This window comes from Electrona antarctica (genome assembly GCF_951216825.1).
Source record: "Electrona antarctica genome assembly, chromosome: 3".
NCBI lineage: Eukaryota > Metazoa > Chordata > Actinopteri > Myctophiformes > Myctophidae > Electrona > Electrona antarctica.
Window position 1 is genome coordinate 20,148,005 of NC_136808.1, and position 22,148 is coordinate 20,170,152.

General features: G+C 45.5%; 1 protein-coding gene across 1 annotated transcript in view; it reads left to right on the forward strand.

Moving 5' to 3' along the window:
- LOC306919682 (transient receptor potential cation channel subfamily M member 1-like) overlaps positions 1-22,148 on the forward strand; it is a gene marked incomplete at its 5' end in the record, with an annotated part of 80,592 nt that overhangs the window by 17,394 nt on the left and 41,050 nt on the right. The window contains 10 exons of the mRNA XM_079496237.1: positions 221-392; positions 2,487-2,661; positions 5,809-5,932; positions 7,072-7,144; positions 8,229-8,329; positions 8,605-8,760; positions 9,343-9,477; positions 10,886-10,936; positions 11,688-11,828; positions 19,211-19,240. Of these exons, the coding sequence (XP_079352363.1) occupies positions 221-392; positions 2,487-2,661; positions 5,809-5,932; positions 7,072-7,144; positions 8,229-8,329; positions 8,605-8,760; positions 9,343-9,477; positions 10,886-10,936; positions 11,688-11,828; positions 19,211-19,240 (1,158 nt within the window). The remainder of the gene's footprint in view (positions 1-220; positions 393-2,486; positions 2,662-5,808; positions 5,933-7,071; positions 7,145-8,228; positions 8,330-8,604; positions 8,761-9,342; positions 9,478-10,885; positions 10,937-11,687; positions 11,829-19,210; positions 19,241-22,148) is intronic.

Sequence of the window (22,148 nt, forward strand, 5' to 3'; positions counted from 1 at the left end):
CAGTTTGACAGGCATCTGATTCCTGGGCTGAAATTTAAGCTGGTTTCTACATTGCATTGATAAATTAGGGCCAGTGTGATTCATCATTCAGACGTGTGTGTGTGTGTGTGTGTGTGTGTGTGTGTGTGTGTGTGTGTGTGTGTGTGTGTGTGTGTGTGTGTGTGTGTGTGTGTGTCCGCGTGCGTGCGTGCGTGCGTGCGTGCGTGCGTGCGTGCGTCAGGTGACCAGGTCGTATCAGACCATGTCCAACCCTCTGTCTAAGTTGGCGGTCCTAAACTCCTCCCACTCCCACTTCATCCTGAGTGACAACGGGACCTGCGGGAAATACGGGGCTGAGGTCCGACTGCGACGACAGCTGGAAAAACACATCTCGTTACAGAAGATTAACACACGTAAGTAATTAAACAGTAATACATCTGAGCACTTTTTTTCTCCTCAATTTAGTTGTGATACCAATTAATTCCTCCCCACACACATTTGTGTTGTCACTGCTGTTGTATCCTTCTGACTCACCTGCCAGTGAGGAGCCTCCACCGGGAGGATGTTCTGTTGTATCCTACCGACTTCCCTACCAGTGAGGAGCCCCCACCGGGAGGATTTTCTGTTGTATCCTACTGACTTCCCTACCAGTGAGGAGCCCCCATCGGGAGGATGTTCTGTTGTAGCCTACTGACTTCCCTACCAGTGAGGAGCCCCCACCAGGAGGATGTTATGTTGTATCCTACTGACTTCCCTACCAGTGAGGAGCCCCCACCGGGAGGATGTTCTGTTGTATCCTACTGACTTCCCTACCAGTGAGGAGCCCCCACCTGGAGGATGTAGAGCCTCTGTCCTACTCCTCCCGTCCAACACTCCCTGCTGACAGGCTCCGCCCCCAGCCTGTAGGAGTACGTACAGTGACAAATATCACCCTCCTCCCCGCCCGGCTTCCCTCCCCTGAACACGGGCCAATTTGTATCTGTATAGAGTAGACGCTCGACAAAGCTGGTTGCACCACGGTAGATTTTAACCCACAACATCTGCCATAGTGGCCCACATGCACTTTACCACTGCGCCACTCGAGTGCCCGGACATTATGACGAATGCAACAGTACGTTCTCCCGGTGAGGGCTCGACACTGGCAGATGAGACAGTAGGATACAACAGTATGTTCTCCCGGTGGGGGCTCCTCAGTGAGCGAGTAGGATACAACAGTATGTCCTCCCGGTGGGGGCTCCTCACTGAGCCACTAGAATACAACAGTATGTCTTCCCGGTGGAGGCGTACTGTTTTTTTTTGTGGTGCAACCACTCCCTTACAGAGCACCACTCAGTTCACACAGGTGTTTTGTTTTTGTGAAAAGTCTTGATGAAATATTAAATAAGAGTACCTCAAGTTGCCATGTATTGCTGTACTTACAATATAAATCAAATATTGTACATATGAAGAATTCTCTCTAGCTAGTATAAGAGGAGGTTGCTGGCTATGTACCTGTGCACCTCTACACCAGCATGCCTGTTAGAGCATGGATCATGAACCAGACCAGTATTGACATGTCACAGAGTTTTATTCAGGCTTTGCAGATATGGCATGATGGCAATGGTGAATGACGGATGATGGGTGATGATTTTAACTAAACAAGAAGAGAGAGAGTAGCAATCAGTAGTGCAAACAGTCTTATATATAAACAAATGAAACTACAGCAAACATATAGGCATAAACACATTAAGCAAATAGACTACTCAAGGGGGGCATTTGGCAAAAGAAAGGAAACTTACGAGTAATGCATCAATATAGGCACAGAGGTGCTACCAGCACCTCTCCAGTAAGGCACAAATGTTTGTCTGTGGCTTCTAATTTGTCTATATAGTCCCCAGGTGTGCCAGTTTGGTGGCCCCACCCACCACCAACAAGGCAGCCTGCTACTGCTCCGCCCCCCCCCCCCCCCTCTCAGCTAGAGTGGTGGGGTTTTCTATAACATATCAAATCAGTACAAAGAAAGAAAACAAATGGACAATTTGTGAAGATTAACTATCCAATGAATTAATAATTTCCAATGTTTCCCCATTTTAAACACTTTCATAAATGGAAACATCACATAATAATGGATTGCATTTTTATAGCGAAAGAAGTAGAGATGTCCCGATACTGTATCGAAAATAGCGTTGGTTTGTTTTCACAACCAAGTGTCACTGTTGCGCAGCCGCAGCACCACACACACACACCACACACACGATTTTGGGTGTGACAGTACAGGGACCCCATCACGGGGCGGCCCGCCCCCGCCCTCCGGGGACCCCCACACAGAGTTGCACCACTTACTTCACACGGGTGTAATTTTTTTTATTCTTAATTCTGTTTAGAATCACACAAATGGTGTGTGTGTGTGTGTGTGTGTGTGTGTGTGTGTGTGTGTGTGTGTGTGTGTGTGTGTGTGTGTGTGTGTGTGTGTGTGTGTGTGTGTGTGTGTGTGTGTGTGTGTGTGTGTGTGTGTGTGTGCGTGCCAGGTCTGGGTCAGGGCGTCCCATTGGTCTGTCTGATCCTGGAGGGCGGTCCTAATGTCATCAGCATAGTGTTGGAGTCTCTGAGGGAGGAGCCTCCTGTCCCCGTGGTGCTGTGTGACGGAAGTGGGCGGGCCTCCGATATCCTGTCCTTCGCACATCGATACTGCTTGGAAGACGGGTCAGTGTCACCAAAACACGCACGCACGCACACGTCACACGCGTCACACACACAACTTTATTATATTTGAGGAAGAATATAAGGGTGAGTGTCACCAAAACACATACCTTGTACTATTGTATTAAATGTGTATCATTATAACCCATTCAGATTCAGAACACCTATAGTATAGAGGGTACGCACATGCATACAGTGAGTGGCAAAGTGAGTTTAACGTTGTTTAACCCATTAAGACTTGACGCCGATTAAAAAAAGTGTCTTGACGGCCCGGGTATCGGAGGAGACCCGAGTGTAGCATATACTTAGTGATAAGAATATAGTTTGGACCAGTACTGCTGTCAGAAGTAGGTGTATGGTAGAAGGAATTTGCATTGAAATCATAAAGAACCCAAGAGACTGAAAATTATGCTTAAGGATATAACAAAAGTTGCGGTCAGAGTCAATTGTTCAATTGTCAAAAGTCATTCAAGGTCAGAGGGGTAATGTGTGAGGCAGTGTTTGAGTGTATGGAGTAGTTATGGGGGGGGGGAGGGTGTGTTTGAGTGAATCAGGTCCTACCGTCCAGGTAGGACAGAAAACAGGTAGTTCTTGGACTTAGCTCGCCATTGTGTTCATCTTCATCGTTCATGGGGTTTCATGGAATATGGGAAAAACCTGGCCTGAACACAAAAAGGCCAAATTAAATATCTTGTAAAAATAATAATCAAAGTAGCTGATCTACAAGCATACAAATCAAACAAGCATTTACAAATGTCAAATCAAATAGTTTCAAACATCAAATGAAAATAACCAAACAAAACAAAACAGTTCAAACATTTCAAACAATAAACTCACCAATTCAGTTCAAGTGCTACAGCTCATCCAGCTCGGTGGATCAGTGTTAATTTAGGCCCTCATTTATCAATCGAGTGTAAAATCTGCCCCAAATTCGAGTGTAGGATTCGTAGTACACCCACGTCCGGTCGGCATTTACAAAGTGATCGCAGACAGCTGATCCTTCCTTAATTTCGTTCTGACGTTAATAAATGTGACGGCTGAAATCTATCTGGCACGCCCTGTGAAATCAAGCCTCGCCCTCGTTTTTGCGACATGAACAACTGCAATACGACCTGGAAACCATGGATACAGGAACAAAAAGTTTCCCTCGCTTGCCTAAATTGCCTTGCAAGCCCCCTCTCATACACACACACACACACACACACACACACACACACACACATACACACACACAGACGCACGCACGCACACGCAACTTGTTAAATAAATTCTTCTTAAATAAATAAACCTGCATGAATTAAATAAAGCTGTAGGACTACCCTGTCTGTTTCTCCTCTCGCTTCGCTTCCCTTGCTGCCCGCTTCACCCCCCCGCACGCACGCACGCACATATCGCAATTTGCAAGCAACTGTCACTGTGTGTTGTTAGTTGTATATTAAATTATTAAAGTCTTTTTAATTTAATATACAACAAGATATATTAGTGAACGACAACCTGAACCTGTGAACCATGAATTAAATAACAAATAGGCACACACACGCTGCTGTTTTGCATAGGTGCTCCTCCTGTCCTGTCTGTCTGTCTCTCTATCACTGTGGTCCGTCCGTGACACCGTGACCAACTGACCATGCACCGCACGTGCGAGAGTCTTTAGATTGCCTCGCAGTCGCTAGTCGCTGCAGTGGGGGGGCTGTCAACTGTCAATATATGAATGTGCAGCCAAAACCGTATAGCCTCATGTGGCTGGCACTGGTGGTGGTGGTGGGCTGGCTGGGTAGTCTACCTATCTCCGATGCGGTTCCCACTTGCGCTGGCACGGTACATTTGGCATTCGAGCGACGCGTCGGGTTTATTAAACGAGGAGGAGATTGCACATACCAAACTCCAGAAAGACATCGGCCTGCTGTAGATTAGGCTACCCACGCTGGGACTCTCCGCAGCTGCACCACTGCACTATAGTACTCTCCAACGTCCCATCATGGAAATATTTCAGCACAAATATTTCAGCCCAAATCCTCGCATGTATGAGCTCATGCAAAACACTGTTTAAATGGCTTAGCATACCTTGCAACATTGTTTTTAATTGCGCGATTTTAATTGCTTGCTTGTAAAGTTGGAAATCTCCTACTAATTTCATATGACACAAAGACACATCGTTGATGTATTCCTTTACTTTTTTTTTCTTTTTTACATTTAGCCCATATACATACAGTTTTATATAAACATTTTAGGAGTGAATACATATGTTTCGATGCCTGTGACAGCCTCTCAGCTGTCAAACAATGCTGCTCCGCTGTTCTACGACAGAAAAACAGGTGAGGACAAAGCGTACGACAGCTCCCGACCAGACGTGGTTTTTGTCCTGGCTCAAGTTCAAAATCAAACGTTGGCGCAAATCGTAAATGCCGAAAATTGCGGTAATTTCGGCGTACACCCATATTTTGGCGTACGCACGGTTGATAAATGAGGGCCATAGAGTTTTGTAATAAAGAGTAAAATGTTTGTAGAAGGGATACAGTCAGACCTGCCACAGCCAGTGATGTGCACCTCACTGATTGAGACAAAAGTGCTGTGCTTTATACTAGGGTGTGGTGGTGATTGCTGATTGCTGATTCCAAACTGGAGTGAGTGAGTGAGTGATCGGTGTGATGAGCTGTGAACTGATGCAGATGGTACCGTGACCATACAAATGCATGCATTGCGTACTGATGCAGATGGTACCGTGACCATACAAATGCATGCGTACTGATGCAGATGGTACCGTGACCATACAAACAGAGATACAAATACAGACATACAATTATAAACCTGGGTTACACGAGGCTTTCTTCACCCTCCCAATAACTGATTGTGGGGGTTAGCAGAGATGGAGTACTCGTAGAGAGGCTGGGGAATTGGGAGTTGGCTTTACTAAATTGGGACTTGAAGGGGAGGAAATGTTTTTTTCTTTTGTCTTGAAGGGGCATGATTTGTGCAATAATACTTTTTTCATTATGTCTGCCCTATGATTCCTGAGATCTATACTATTGAAATTTCAATAAAAAGATTTAGGGGAAAAAAAGAAGAAAAAAAGTCAGTGGTCAAAATCAGTGGTTCTCAAACTTTTTCATGTCAAGTGACAGTGATTGACAGCTGTCATTTTTTCTTCAGGGTGATGAGTGACAGCGTCAGAGAGCAACTGCTGGTGACCATCCAGAAGACCTTCAACTACACTCAGAGCCAAGCTCAACACCTCCTCCTCATGGTGACAGAATGCATGAAGAAGAAGAGTCTGGTATGTATCAAATAATAATAATAATAATAATAATAATAATAATAATAATAATAATAATAATAATAATAATAACTAGAAGCTCGACCGGCCTGCGGCCTGATGTGCGCATCGCTGTTTGATGACATTGCGTAGAGTGGTCCTAAAGAAAAGCTTTTTTTATTGACTGTACAATATGTGAAGACATTGAGGGTGGGATAATAAGCCTATAGAACCTTGGCAGAGTACTTATGAATAGTCTGTGGAAGTGTGGAGGCAAGTGGAGTGCTGGTAAGCTCGGCCCTATAGCAACCAGACACCATGTCGACCCTATTCTGACATTGGGATAATACAGTGGGATTTGAGTGGGATTTTTGGAACATTATTTAACACAATTTGAATTAATCTTTAACCCCCTTTGACTGCTGGTGTTTTTCATTGATCGTGATCCGTGAGAAAAAGTTAGAAAAACAGAGGCGATCGTATTGCGCTGCATGCGTCGTCCCATAGGATTGTGTGGGGGTTTTCCAATGGCTCCCACAGGCAGGGGAGACTCGGCTCCCACAGGCAGGGGGAGACTCGGCTCCCACAGGCAGGGGGAGACTCCCACAGGCAGGGGAGACTCAGCTCCCACAGGCAGGGGGAGACTCCCACAGGCAGGGGGAGACTCCCACAGGCAGGGGAGACTCAGCTCCCACAGGCAGGGAGAGACTCGGCTCCCACAGGCAGGGGGAGACTCGGCTCCCACAGGCAGGGGGAGACTCCCACAGGCAGGGGAGACTCAGCTCCCACAGGCAGGGGGAGACTCCCACAGGCAGGGGGAGACTCCCACAGGCAGGGGAGACTCGGCTCCCACAGGCAGGGGGAGACTCCCACAGGCAGGGGGAGACTCCCACAGGCAGGGGAGACTCGGCTCCCACAGGCAGGGGGAGACTCGGCTCCCACAGGCAGGGGGAAACTCGGCTCCCACAGGCAGGGGGAGACTCCCACAGACTTTGGTGCTCTGGGGACCTTCCCGGTTCCCATGGGGCCACTATACAGTACATCCTGAGCCACTGATGAATGGTAACATTAATACCATTAGTGTTTATAGATGAATGGTAACATTTGTACCTTGCAGATCACAGTGTTTATAGATGAATGGTAACATTTGTACCATGCAGATCACAGTGTTCCGTATGGGTTCAGAGGGACAACAGGATATTGAGATGAGCATCCTGACTGCACTGCTGAAAGGTACCTGTCTGTCTGTCTGTCTGTCTGTCTGTCTGTCTGTCTGTCTGTCTGTCTGTCTGTCTGTCTGTCTCTCAACCACACACACGCACGCACGCATACACATACGCATACACATACGCACACACACACACACACACACCATAGAGAATATGGACTGACGGCCACGCTACACCAGGCTTTTCTCGCGCGTTTACCCTAAACGTGCGGCCCGCGCGTGCGTTTTTTAAAATAGGACTGGACCTAAATTAAACACACGTGCGGGGGTAAACGCACACGTTTTGTGCGCGAAAAGCCTGGTGTAGCGTGGCCGTTAACCCTAAAAAGCCTACAACACTAAACACGGGTGATTTTCACCCGGACAATATTTTTGTAATTTTCATAATGTTGCTGATGTCTAAGGTGGGTGGGTCTTTCAGTACCTTCATGATGCTCAGTGACATCTTAGATGGTAGGTTTGTTTCCCTGCCCACATCCCTGTTTTTTCTACAGGCAGGTGTTCGGTGAATTTCACACGTGTTTAGTGATAGTGTGATAGAGAAAAATCCCATACACAAAGTCCCACAATGGACTTTTTTTGTTTTTCCTTTATTGGACCATTCTCACGATGTCCCATGGAATGGGTGGACCAACCAGCTCCATTTCTTTTTTTTCTTTTTTTGAATATTTTTTAAATAATAGGCTTTTTCACCGATTTTGCGACCCTATGATATATATTTTTTGTTTATTTGTGAAAAGTCATGATGAAATATTAAAGAAGAGTACCTCAAGTTGCCATACGCTGTATTTCAAATGTTGATGAGAATTATTTTATGGAATATTTTACTAGGTAAAATATACCTGTAGTGATGGTGTAACAAAAAATGTGTTTAGTGTTCTAAGCCTCCGTGTGTGTGTGTGTGTGTGTGTGTGTGTGTGTGTGTGTGTGTGTGTGTGTGTGTGTGTGTGTGTGTGTGTGTGTGTGTGTGTGTGTGTGTGTGTGTGTGTGTGTGTGTGTGTGTGTGTGTGTGCGTGCGTGCGTGCGTGCGTGCGTGCGTGCGTGCGTGCGTGCGTGCGTGCGTGCGTGCGTGCGTGCGTGCGTGTACAGGTACAAACGCTTCTGCCAAAGATCAGCTGAGTTTGGCATTAGCGTGGAACAGAGTGGACATCGCTAGGAGTCAGATCTTTGTCTACGGACTTCACTTGCCGGTCTGTCACTCTTTTCTCCCTTCCCTGAAAGACCCTGGGCAACGCTCCCCACGTCCTAGACTCTTCTCCCTACCCTAAAACGCCCTGGACAACGCTCCACATGTCCTAGACTCATCTCTCCCTTCTGTAAAACACCCTGGACAACTCTCCTCACGTCCTAAACTCTTCTCCCTTCTCTAAAACTGCTGACTCACTACAATGTCTGTGTCAGATTTAATGTCTACAAATTGTAAATGGTTGTAATTGTAATGTTAGCTGTTCTGCTGTCCCTGCAGCCGGTCAGCAGTATGAACAACACCCTGCAGCCCAAGAGTCCTGCGAGAGCCGCAGGAGGGGGGAAGGCTCGCGGGAAGAAAGGTGGAAAAGGAGGAAAAAACAAACCTGAGCCTCCTGAAGAGACCGACCCCAGGAAACTGGAGCTACTCAACTGGGTAAAAGACCTGTCTGTCTACATGCTTTAATTACTTCAGTATAATGTAGTTTAAAGGACAACTTTACTTTTTTTCAACCAAGGTTCATGTTTTAGGTTGTTATTAGAGAAAGTAAAAGATGAGTGTTTATTTTTTTTCATTTGCTGCTTTCTTTCGTTTTAGCGATTTTAGCTATTTTTGACAGGGGAGCGGGGGCATTCGAACATGGGTCTAAATATGTATTTTTTTTACAACATTTTATAGCGATTTATTTTTTTATTATTACTTGCGCAAGCAGAGCGCGCAAGTAATAGTTTTCGTCCAGTGCTTCGATGTGTATATCGCCATTTGATGTGTATGCGCCGTGCCAGCGTATGACGTAATGACTACTTGTGCTTGATATGGCAGTGGTGTCAGATTACATACATGTATACATAGGGGCATTACCTTTAATCCTCCAGACACTAAAACATATCGTCATTACGTCACCATCGAAAACCAATTACACCCTGGCATTGGGTCCTTAAATCCACATCTTTATTGCGTCATCATTGAGAGCTAGTTGTACCAGTTATACCCTGACGTCATATGCTGCTACGATAGGTGAACTCGTTGGAGCAGGCCATGATGGATGCCTTGGTGTTGGACAGGGTGGACTTCGTCAAGCTATTGATAGAAAACGGGGTGAACATACACCACTTCCTGACCATCCCCCGCCTGGAGGAACTCTACAACACGGTGAGAAGAACACACACATCTAGTTAGTTAGATACAGTTTGTTTACAACACAGTGAGAACTAACACAAAACAAACACAAAGGCAAAGTCGTGGTGGAGAGGGTATAGGTATATGGTTCGGTGGGCTAAGGGTTGCTTCGCACCATCGGTCCGAGACCTTTAGCTCTCACTGGACTGCAGTTTGCAGTCGAGTTTACTGCGACTGGGATGAGGATCTCCAAATCTGACTATCGGAGGTTATGGTTCTCAGCAGGAAACCGATGGATTGTGCAGTCCAATAGGGAATGAGACATTGCCCCATGGGTGAACGTGTTTAAGTGTCTTGGGGTCTTGTTCACAAGTGAGGGGAGGACGGAGAAAGAGATCAGCCGGAGAATCGGAGCGGCAGGGGCAGTATTGGTATTGCAGTCGCTGTGAAAAGAGAGCTGAGCCAGAAGGCAAAGCTCTCTGTCTACTGAGTGTGGGTCATGACCGAAAGAATAAGGTTGCTGATTGCGGAGGTGTTTTAGGGATGAAGGCTGGTGTCCAAAATAGCAACATTTGCAGGGGAACACCCCTTTGCCCAACGTTAAATCCCCATAAAGTGCTTTAGCGAACTCTGGCCTATATCTCCAAAATGGCCATGGATCGCGTCGGGATCCCCCAGAATTAAGTTACTAATGTTGCTCTGGAGAGAGAAATCTCTCTGGTGGAGCTGTTGCCCCCGCGACCCGACTACAGATAAGCGGTTGAAGATGGATGGATGGAGAAATTAAAAGCATTTTTGAGGTGCTAAACATAGCCTACTTGAAAAGTTGAGCAACTTTGCGCACACATCACAAGTGACGAAAAAGTCTGTATTTATGTATTTCACCTCAAAAAGGGGTGTGGCATAATGGCTCAATAGCGCCCCCTACAAAAGGTCTTGCTTAACTTAAACCCCAGGGGGGTAAAGGGGGTAAATCTGCAACATCGGAGTTGGAACCGGAGACCAATTGGGTCTCCATTGACCCGCTGAGAGCTGTTCAGAGGTGGACCCCCCATTGCCCCCGCCGGTGGGGGCAATGGGGTTCACCTAAATGTATGAAAATCGGTACACACCTTTATCATGTCCCGACTTACAAAAACGTTTCTTATAGTGCCATGACCTAAACAAAACAGGAAGTCAGCCATTTTTTATTTATTGTGGCGTTTTAGCACATTTCTTAGGTTGTAACCCTTTTCTGATTGGTTGATATTTTTAAATTCCTATATTTTGTCATAACCTTTCACCTGCTTTCATAGCCACTTGTGTGTGGCTTCATTGGGCTCGGTTTAGAGTCCTTCATTGGTGTTACTTAGCTCTGCCCCCTCTTCTGATTGGTCAATATGTCATAGTTTGTATAGTTTGCTATAACTTTTGAAAAGTTTCCTCTCCTCTCCTTCCACAGAGACTGGGGCCAACCAACACACTGCACTTTGTTGTCAGAGACGTGAAAAAGGTACAAATACACACGCATGCACACACACACACACACACACACACACACACACACACACACACACACACACACACACACACACACACACACACGCGCGCGCGCGCGCGCGCGCGCGCGCGCGCACACACACACACATGCGTACTGTACGTGTGGAGGTGGCAGGTGAGTCGGTAGGATACAACAGCAGTGACAACACAGAAGTGTGTGTGGAGAGGAATTAATTGTCAAAATGACAAAATTGGGGAGTAAAAGAGATTAGAAGCAAAAAAAGCTACATTATGCATTAATGCCATTAATTCTGGTGGCAGTAGTGAGTTCCCTCCTACCTGCATCTGGTCTCTCTCAAGCAGAAACGATGAACCCAAAGCAGCGGGACAAAAATCTGATATCTCCATAATCATTTTGTGTTGTAGTCTTGTTAGGTTGTGTCTACATTTGCGCTGTGGCACAGCTTCAATACATCATCAGTCTCACGTTGATTCCGCCTCTAGCGGCCGCATTTGGCCGCATATCGCTCCGATCAAAACTGGTTCGGAGTACATTGTCTCTGCCCGAGAGAGTCCAGATGCAGGCAGGAGGAGGAACTCACTACTGCCACCATCTGGCAGACTCAGGTTAATTCAGACATAGCAGGATTAAAACACCTCTTTATTAAACTCTACGGACCACAAAGGACCCGATCTGACTGATTGATTGATTGATTGATCAACCGGCAGTTAATGAGTTAATGACCTTTATGTGACCTTCCAAGGGAAACCTGCCACCTGACTACCAGATCACCTTGATTGACATCGGATTGGTTCTGGAGTTCTTGATGGGCGGAGCCTACCGATGCAAATACACCAGGAAGACTTTCAGGACGTTGTACAACAACCTGTATGGACTGAAACGAGTAAGACCATACATGCATACATATCATTTACATACGACTACATTTTAGAGTGTGGGTGCTCGGGGCACCCACACTCAGGGCTATAGTCCTAGCCTGGCGGGCCAGACTTGAAGTGTCAGTGAATCCACACTATGAGTCTGGCCCCGCCAGGCTAGGTCTTTACCACTGCGCCACCAGAGCACCCACACTCTAAAATGTAGAAGTCCCTGTCCACCCCCACGGAAGTTGTGGGTTGGAATCCACCGTGTCGAGTCGCGGCGCATTGTCAGCTCTATCTGAAGGAACGGTAGGTCTGGACGGCGGGGAATGCGCCATGACTCATGGGTGGCAAACAGGGAAAAATGCCTTATTTTATATATACCTTGCATCTAAAATGGTGTACAGGGCAATAGGTATTGGGCAAGAATGTAGTTTCATACAAATACAAATAAAGTGCACAGTAAATATGAAAGTGGATGAAATGTAGTGCGTTGGATTTCCTATGGCATGCATCATTATTTCCTATGGCATGCATCATTATTTCCTATGGCATGCATCATTATTTGTGCATAGAGAGGAAGCACAACTGGTGTGCTAGAAGAAGGCACACTGATAAACGACACTAATTAGGGTGGCTGGATGTGCATCTGAGCCTGTCTTGCATCCTTAATTTCGGAGTGCCGTTTTGTCCACGTTATATTTATAGCTGATCACCTAGTTTCACCCACTGCCTAAACTAAAAGGTATTGTATTTATAGCGGATCACCCACTGCCTAAACTAAAAGGTATTGTATTTATAGCGGATCACCCACTGCCTAAACTAAAAGGTATTGTATTTATAGCGGATCACCCACTGCCTAAACTAAAAGGTATTGTATTCATAGCTGAGCTCCTAAAAGCTATTGTGAGGGGTGGTCCGGAGATGAACTCTGCGTTTAAAGGCCTGGAGACAATAAGTCTGTGATGGAACCAACATGCTACATTGTTTTTTTCTGATTTTAAACTAAACTAAACTAAACTACATGCTCTGTTATAGGCTGTTCCACACCCGGACAGTGGGGTGGAGAAAAGCTTTAGTCCAAGGAGTGTGTATTGGAGCCTGGGAGGCTGTGAGCATGTTCTGGTGTGGCTGTGCATAGGCAGCTGGTTCACTGTCCTGCATGCGTACGGTGGAGGGAGGTGGAGCATGTCCTCATGTCCTGGAGGTCTGTGGAGCAGTGGTCCTAGAAACGTCATAGATGACTGTCATCACAATGATCACACATATGCCCATACATGGAGTTCATCCCCGGCCCGGTGTATATATGTTGTCAACCGAGTGCCATCGAGTGAGTTCATCAGTTGCGTAGCGTTGCCCACAAGATCTGTTTCTGGACTGTAGCACTCGTGTATTTAGATAAAAGGTAAAAGATGGTGGCGACAGTGGCCAAGCTGGGAGCAAGAAGGAGGAGGAGGACGGTGGCAGCTGGAACAGTAAGGCGCAGAAGACGCAGGGCCGTGTCTGCCGTGTCCGCCAGCCCCCTCCCCAGGAGGCGCAGGAGGAGGGCCGCCACCTCTGTGGCCAAGCCCAGGAGGAGGAGACGCAGGGCAGTCTCCGCCGGTTCAATGGCCAGTCCTCTGCCCCGCAGGAGGCGCAGGAGGAGGGCCGCCACCTCCGTGGCCAAGCCCAGGAGGAGGAGACGCAGGGCCGCCATGTCCGCCACTCCTGTCAGACGCAGGAGGAGGAGGACCGCCAGGAAGACGGTAGGGAAGAGACGTATTGTGAGGAGGAGGAGGAGGAGGATGACAAGAAGAGCGTAGGGAAGCTGTGAGGGACAGACTGTAGGAAAGTTGAGAAAGACAGACTCTAGGAAGGCTAGAGAGAGACCGTACGAAAGCTAAGATGGACAGATTGTATGAAAGCTGAGAGAGAGACAGACTGTAGGAAAGCTAAGATGGACTTCCTTCCTAGGAAAGCTGAGAGAGATTTTTCATTTTTGAGATGTGAACATCACCTGTACTTTCTCGATGGGCAAGTGCTTTATAGGGAAGCTAGAGGGGGTCAGCCTGTGGGAAAGATAGAGAGAGACAGACTGTAGGAGAGCTAGGAGGAACAAGGCATTATTTGAATTTGATGGTTTGCCAGAATGTGGTTCTTTGGAGTGGTCCACTGAAGATTATGGACGTCTTAATTTAATTGTGTTAATGTGCACCCTCAACACACAGAATGCCTTTCTCTATTCATCCTTTGTTTTATTGTATTTGATCTGAACTACTTCCTCGTCTATCTCCACGTTCATGTTGCCACTTTAACTCTAGGGGGCAGCAGAGAGCGTGAATTCAGCATTAAGGTGGTGTTTTCTGTTGGAAAGATTTTTTTTGTTAAAACTCTCTCTTCAGGGCTTTTCAACCGCTGGGCCCCCCTCCCCTCCCCCCCAGTCATACATGAAGGTACTGCACATGGTCACTGATCATGGCAGTAGGCCTAGTTTTGTTTCTTTTTTTCCTATTTTTATTTATTTTTATTTATTTTTATTTAATTATATTTCATATCATTTAAGTTTGTGTGATCCTAGACATTCGGGCTGCTAACTCTACATTTCCCAGCTGTAAATACAATAGTTTGCTTCATTCTTTTTTGAGGGCCGCTAGCCCCTCCTATGCCCAGCTTTGTGCGTCTGTGTGTACTCCATAGTGATGATTTGATTGGCTGAGCACGAAGGTGATGTATGATGATGTATGACAAGACTGCCCCTCACTTCACACATGTGATTTTTCCCTTTCTGTAAGATTTCTGTAACCTGTTGGTTTGGCCTCTCTCAAGCAGTCTGACATACCTACCAGAGAAGACCTGTCTGTCTGTCTGTCTGTCTGTCAGTCTGACAGACCTACCAGACCTGTCTGTCTGTCAGTCTGACATACCTACCAGAGAAGACCTGTCTGTCTGGTAGTCTGACAGACCTACCAGAGAAGACCTGTCAGTCTGACAGACCTACCAGAGAAGACCTGTCTGTCAGTCTGACAGACCTACCAGAGAAGACCTGTCTGTCTGTCAGTCTGACAGACCTACCAGAGAAGACCTGTCTGTCTGTCTGTCAGTCTGACAGACCTACCAGAGAAGACCTGTCTGTCTGTCTGTCTGTCTGTCAGTCTGACAGACCTACCAGAGAAGACCTGTCAGTCTGACAGACCTACCAGAGAAGACCTGTCTGTCTGTCAGTCTGACAGACCTACCAGAGAAGACCTGTCTGTCTGTCTGTCTGTCTGTCTGTCTGTCTGTCTGTCTGTCTACCAGAGAAGACCTGTCTGTCAGTCTGACAAACCTACCAGAGAAGACCTGTGTCTGTCTGTCAGTCTGACAGACCTACCAGAGAAGACCTGTGTCTGTCTGTCAGTCTGACAGACCTACCAGAGAAGACCTGTGTCTGTATGTCAGTCTGACAGACCTACCAGAGAAGACCTGTCTGTCTGTCTGTCAGTCTGACAGACCTACCAGACAAGACCTGTGTCTGTCTGTCAGTCTGACAAACCTACCAGAGAAGACCTGTCTGTCTGTCAGTCTGACAAACCTACCAGAGAAGACCTGTCAGTCTGTCAGTCTGACAGACCTACCAGAGAAGATCTGTCTGTCTGTCTGTCAGTCTGACAGACCTACCAGAGAAGACCTGTCTGTCTGTCAGTCTGACAGACCTACCAGAGAAGTTGTACAAATTATGCCTTATTTCAATTTACAACCTTTACCATCTTGTTTATTGAAAGATGTTTAAATTAATTGTAAAGTGTGTTTTGCTTTAGTAATCCAATGCAGCCCTCCAGTGGGGTCATTTTTTGTTTTGAACTACCCATTTTGAAGATTTGATCCAGATTACGGCTTGGATTGGATTTGCTGATCTTATCGGATATCAGGGATTTTGAACACCCCAAAATCCATATCTTATCCGATCAGAGGGATTCATAGTTTAACTTGTGGGCACGAACGATCAGAGAGAGATCCATCATCTGGATCAAAGGTCCTCCAATGTTAGATTTGATTCGAAGGAGTTGAAGGGAACGCTGCATCCATTTGTACAACTAATCCTAATCATTATCTGATTGGCTCATCGAGAACAAAAAAACTATTTTTTTTTACATTTATTTAAATCAAGTAGGCTATTACAAAAAATATATATATCCCCATTATCTGGGGTTCACAGAACAATATGCAAAATATAAAAAGGAAAACATTTTTATCAATGCATGGGTAAATGAGTGCATGCGTTTGTTTGTTCAATCATTCGTTTATTTGGTTTTGAAGCCACTTGATAAGAGTCTTTCACATCTCACTCACCATATTCAGCTGATTGTCTCATCAATGTGTGTGGAGAGATTTGAAACTATAGCGACAGATTATTTTAAGAGACCATGGGATGAAATGCATCTTCCTTCCTACTCTCACCTATGATCATGACTTTAGTTCATGGCCGAAAGTATAGGATCACGGATACAAGTGGCTGAAATGAGTTCTCTCAGGTGGGTGGCTGCCCTCTCCCTTAGAGATAGGATGAGCAGATGGGTGTAGAACCGCCCCTCCTTCACTTGGAAAGGAGACAGCTAAGGTGGTTCGGAACATCTAGTACGGGTCCTCGCTGCATGTCCCACTGGGAAGAGACCCCCTGGCAGACCAAGGACCAGATGGATAATATCTCCACTGGAAGGAGACCCCCTGGCAGACCAAGGACCAGATGGATTATATGTCCATTGGGAGGAGACCCCCTGGCAGACCAAGGACCAGATGGATTATATGACCATTGGGAGGAGACCCCCTGGCAGACCAAGGACCAGATGGATAATATCTCCACTGGAAGGAGACCCCCTGGCAGACCAAGGACCAGATGGATTATATGACCATTGGGAGGAGACCCCCTGGCAGACCAAGGACCAGATGGATAATATCTCCACTGGAAGGAGACCCCCTGGCAGACCAAGGACCAGATGGATTATATGTCCATTGGGAGGAGACCCCCTGGCAGACCAAGGACCAGATGGATTATATGTCCATTGGGAGGAGACCCCCTGGCAGACCAAGGACCAGATGGATTATATGTCCATTGGGAGGAGACCCCCTGGCAGACCAAGGACCAGATGGATTATATGTCCATTGGGAGGAGACCCCCTGGCAGACCAAGGACCAGATGGATTATATGTCCATTGGGAGGAGACCCCCTGGCAGACCAAGGACCAGATGGATTATATGTCCATTGGGAGGAGACCCCCTAGCTGGCAGACCCCTGACCCATGACTCTGGATACGTTGCTGGATATGGATGGATTGAGAGATTTGAGACTATAGCTTGGAATAATTCCACTGGTTTTTGAGGGGCGCCTCCCTCCTATATGCATGGCTTTTGAAGATTACGTCATATGGCAGCCAGGTCTATGGACTTTAATGTTGTTTTTAGAGCACTTATGACGTACATTGTTTGATGTCATGTGGGCGCCAGTCACTTCACACAAGTGTCAGTTTTATTTGTGATGAGATTCTATCTTCCTACCTTCTCTCACCTACAGTATGGCCATGAAGTGTGGGTCATGGCTGAAATGTGGTGGCTGCATGGCATGATGGCGGTGAGGCGGACTATTTGAAACTATAGCTCGGACATGTTCCACGTTTTTATTTTAAGTGAGATATTTTTAAAATAGTTTTGCACGGTTTTTATTTTAATGATAGATTTGAAACTAGTTTGGAAGTATTGCACAGTTTTTATTTTTAAGTGTCTCCGAGTTAAGAGCAGAGGTGGAACTATATTATGGTGGTGTCTTGATAGCGTTGAAAGGCCTGATTTATATAAGAAAATAGAGCTTGTAGATCTATTTTCTGGGAGTGACACCTGCACACAACCAAACCTACCGGTATAATGACTTGTCTTTTATTTTAGTTCTACTGATCACTTCTCCGCTAGTCCCACCCTAATATCTTTTGTTGACAAGATTGTCAATATATTCAATCCTATAGTTTTTATTTCGTTTCCATCAGTGAAAAAAGGTATAGTCGATCAACATTTGTCGTCATAGTTTTAGTCGACATAATCATCAGTAGTCCCAAGTGAGGCTCAAGTGTTTGCACTCGAGTCACAAATCAGAATCAACTTTGGTGGGTGAAATTTGTTTTGTGCATAGCTCCCATCGTGTCATTTTTCCCAAGAAATACAAGAAATGGAAAAAGAGAGTTGTTTTGTTTTCCCCCTCCCTCCCTCTCCCCTTTCTCTCTTTACAGTTACAGTAAAGGTGTATGATGTATCTCTCTCTCTGGACATAGTTGATTTCTCTTGTAGCATTAGCTCACCAGCCATGTTAATATCTGCACTGATTTGGTACCTATCTTTGATTTCTCTTGTAGCATTAGCTCTCCAGCCATGTTAATAGGCATGGATTTATTTAACCTAATCTTTGTGCAACAAACAAATGTTGTGCCACATGTTTTGCATATTGCAATCTTATTTTGATGACCAGTATGTAGTTTTTATGCGCGAACGATAGGATTTACAATTTAGGCATTTAGCAGACACACAGCAAAGTTTGTCAGGATCAGGACTCGAACCCGTCTGGATTACCAGCCAAGGTGCCTGGACCGCTAAGCCATCCCAGCCAACTCCATGGACTTTTAATGTATGTTTAGGGCACTAAACGTGACATTGTGCGGCAGCCAACTCCATGGACTTTTAATGTATGTTTAGGGCACTAAACGTGACATTGTGCGGCAGCCAAGTCTATGGACTTTTAATGTTTGTTTATAGCACTTTAAACAAACATTATGGTGCCCCTCACTTCACACAAGCGTGATTTCTTGTAAGCATTTATGACATTCTCTTGAAACATTTAATAAAATAAAAGGAAACGATATTTACTCGTGACCCATTTAAAACAAACTGGGCCAATCCAATCATGGGTCTCGACCCAGTGTTTAGGAAAATAATTATTATATAAGTCTATGTTAATATATAGATCAATTTATATTTATATGAATTAAATTATAATAATGATATAATTCTATGATAATAGATCAGTGTTTCTCAACCTTTTGAATTCCAAGGACCCTCATTGACCTTATAGGATCCTAATACACAGGGTTCATTTAATTCTCAGCGTTACCAGACCCCTAAGGTTCCATTAGGAGTCGGACCCTGGGGTGGTCCCCGGACCTGATGTTGAGAAACATTATTTGGCTAATGCATGGAAAGAGCAGCTGGTTCTAATGTGTGTATCATTTAAAGATGTTCAGTTTAGAAGGAGAAAATTCTTATGCACACAAGGTGCGTTTGATAAATGAACTGGAGGAGTAGAAAAAACTGGAATCCCGTCTTCACTTACAGAATTGTATTTAAGCAGCGGACCTTATCAGGCATGTGAGTGTTCAGTTTAACACGACATCTTCTCTTTCTCTTTCAGCCCAAAGCTCTGAAACTGCTTGGAATGGAGGTATGTATTTATTTATGTATTCATTTTTAATTGTTTAGACAATGTTTCATTTCAGATAGTGACACTGAATACGTTTTTATTTTGTATTTGACTTTGTGCTTTCAATTTCAGTGTAAGTTAGTCATTAGTCACTTTTGCCCTACAACAAAATGTTGCAAATGGTTGCTGTCATGTTGCCCATGCAGCCCCTTTCTGAACCAAGTAAAGTAAGCAAGTAAAAGTCCGGAATTCAAGATGTATTTGAGTAAAAGTAAAACGGTATCGGCATTAAAATGTACTTAAAGTACCAAAAGTAAAAGTAGTCAAACTTGTCATTATGAAGAATGTCCCATTTCCCAAGTTTCCAAAAATGTATAACATGCATACAAATCTTTTTTTTTTTTAAAGATTTGTTTTAGGCTTTTGTGCCTTTATTGATAGTTACAGTGAAGACGGACAAAGAGGGTGGAAGAGACAGGGAGAGACAAGAGTCCAAAAGTGTACTACAGTACTTGAGTACATGTGCAATGCATTGTCCCATTCAGTCAGTGGTTGGTACTGTAGCTCAAGGCATTGTCCCATTCAGTCAGTGGTTGGTACTGTAGCTCAATGCATTGTCCCATTCAGTCAGTGGTTGGTACTGTAGCTCAATGCATTGTCCCATTCAGTCAGTGGTTGGTACTGTAGCTCAATGCATTGTCCCATTCAGTCAGTGGTTGGTACTGTAGCTCAATGCATTGTCCCATTCAGTCAGTGGTTGGTACTGTAGCTCAATGCATTGTCCCATTCAGTCAGTGGTTGGTACTGTAGCTCAATGCATTGTCCCATTCAGTCAGTGGTTGGTACTGTAGCTCAAGGCATTGTCCCATTCAGTCAGTGGTTGGTACTGTAGCTCAATGCATTGTCCCATTCAGTCAGAGGTTGGTACTGTAGCTCAATGCATTGTCCCATTCAGTCAGTGGTTGGTACTGTAGCTCAATGCATTGTCCCATTCAGTCAGTGGTTGGTACTGTAGCTCAATGCATTGTCCCATTCAGTCAGTGGTTGGTACTGTAGCTCAATGCATTGTCCCATTCAGTCAGTGGTTGGTACTGTAGCTCAATGCATTGTCCCATTCAGTGGTTGGTACTGTAGCTCAATGCATTGTCCCATTCAGTCAGTGGTTGGTACTGTAGCTCAATGCATTGTCCCATTCAGTCAGAGGTTGGTACTGTAGCTCAATGCATTGTCCCATTCAGTCAGAGGTTGGTACTGTAGCTCAATGCATTGTCCCATTCAGAGGTTGGTACTGTAGCTCAATGCATTGTCCCATTCAGTCAGTGGTTGGTACTGTAGCTCAATGCATTGTCCCATTCAGAGGTTGGTACTGTAGCTCAATGCATTGTCCCATTCAGAGGTTGGTACTGTAGCTCAATGCATTGTCCCATGCAGTCAGTGGTTGGTACTGTAGCTCAATGCATTGTCCCATTCAGAGGTTGGTACTGTAGCTCAATGCATTGTCCCATTCAGAGGTTGGTACTGTAGCTCAATGCATTGTCCCATGCAGTCAGTGGTTGGTACTGTAGCTCAATGCATTGTCCCATTCAGAGGTTGGTACTGTAGCTCAATGCATTGTCCCATTCAGTCAGTGGTTGGTACTGTAGCTCAAGGCATTGTCCCATTCAGTCAGTGGTTGGTACTGTAGCTCAATGCATTGTCCCATTCAGTCAGTGGTTGGTACTGTAGCTCAATGCATTGTCCCATTCAGTCAGTGGTTGGTACTGTAGCTCAATGCATTGTCCCATTCAGTCAGTGGTTGGTACTGTAGCTCAATGCATTGTCCCATTCAGTCAGTGGTTGGTACTGTAGCTCAATGCATTGTCCCATTCAGTCAGAGGTTGGTACTGTAGCTCAATGCATTGTCCCATTCAGTCAGAGGTTGGTACTGTAGCTCAATGCATTGTCCCATGCAGTCAGTGGTTGGTACTGTAGCTCAATGCATTGTCCCATTCAGAGGTTGGTACTGTAGCTCAATGCATTGTCCCATTCAGAGGTTGGTACTGTAGCTCAATGCATTGTCCCATTCAGAGGTTGGTACTGTAGCTCAATGCATTGTCCCATTCAGAGGTTGGTACTGTAGCTCAATGCATTGTCCCATGCAGTCAGTGGTTGGTACTGTAGCTCAATGCATTGTCCCATGCAGTCAGTGGTTGGTACTGTAGCTCAATGCATTGTCCCATTCAGAGGTTGGTACTGTAGCTCAATGCATTGTCCCATTCAGAGGTTGGTACTGTAGCTCAATGCATTGTCCCATGCAGTCAGTGGTTGGTACTGTAGCTCAATGCATTGTCCCATTCAGAGGTTGGTACTGTAGCTCAATGCATTGTCCCATTCAGAGGTTGGTACTGTAGCTCAATGCATTGTCCCATTCAGTCAGTGGTTGGTACTGTAGCTCAATGCATTGTCCCATTCAGTCAGTGGTTGGTACTGTAGCTCAATGCATTGTCCCATTCAGTCAGTGGTTGGTACTGTAGCTCAATGCATTGTCCCATTCAGTCAGTGGTTGGTACTGTAGCTCAATGCATTGTCCCATTCAGTCAGTGGTTGGTACTGTAGCTCAATGTATTGTCCCATTCAGTCAGAGGTTGGTACTGTAGCTCAATGCATTGTCCCATTCAGTCAGTGGTTGGTACTGTAGCTCAATGCATTGTCCCATTCAGAGGTTGGTACTGTAGCTCAATGCATTGTCCCATTCAGAGGTTGGTACTGTAGCTCAATGCATTGTCCCATTCAGTCAGTGGTTGGTACTGTAGCTCAATGCATTGTCCCATTCAGTCAGTGGTTGGTACTGTAGCTCAATGCATTGTCCCATTCATTCAGAGGTTGGTACTGTAGCTCAATGCATTGTCCCATTCATTCAGAGGTTGGTACTGTAGCTCAATGCATTGTC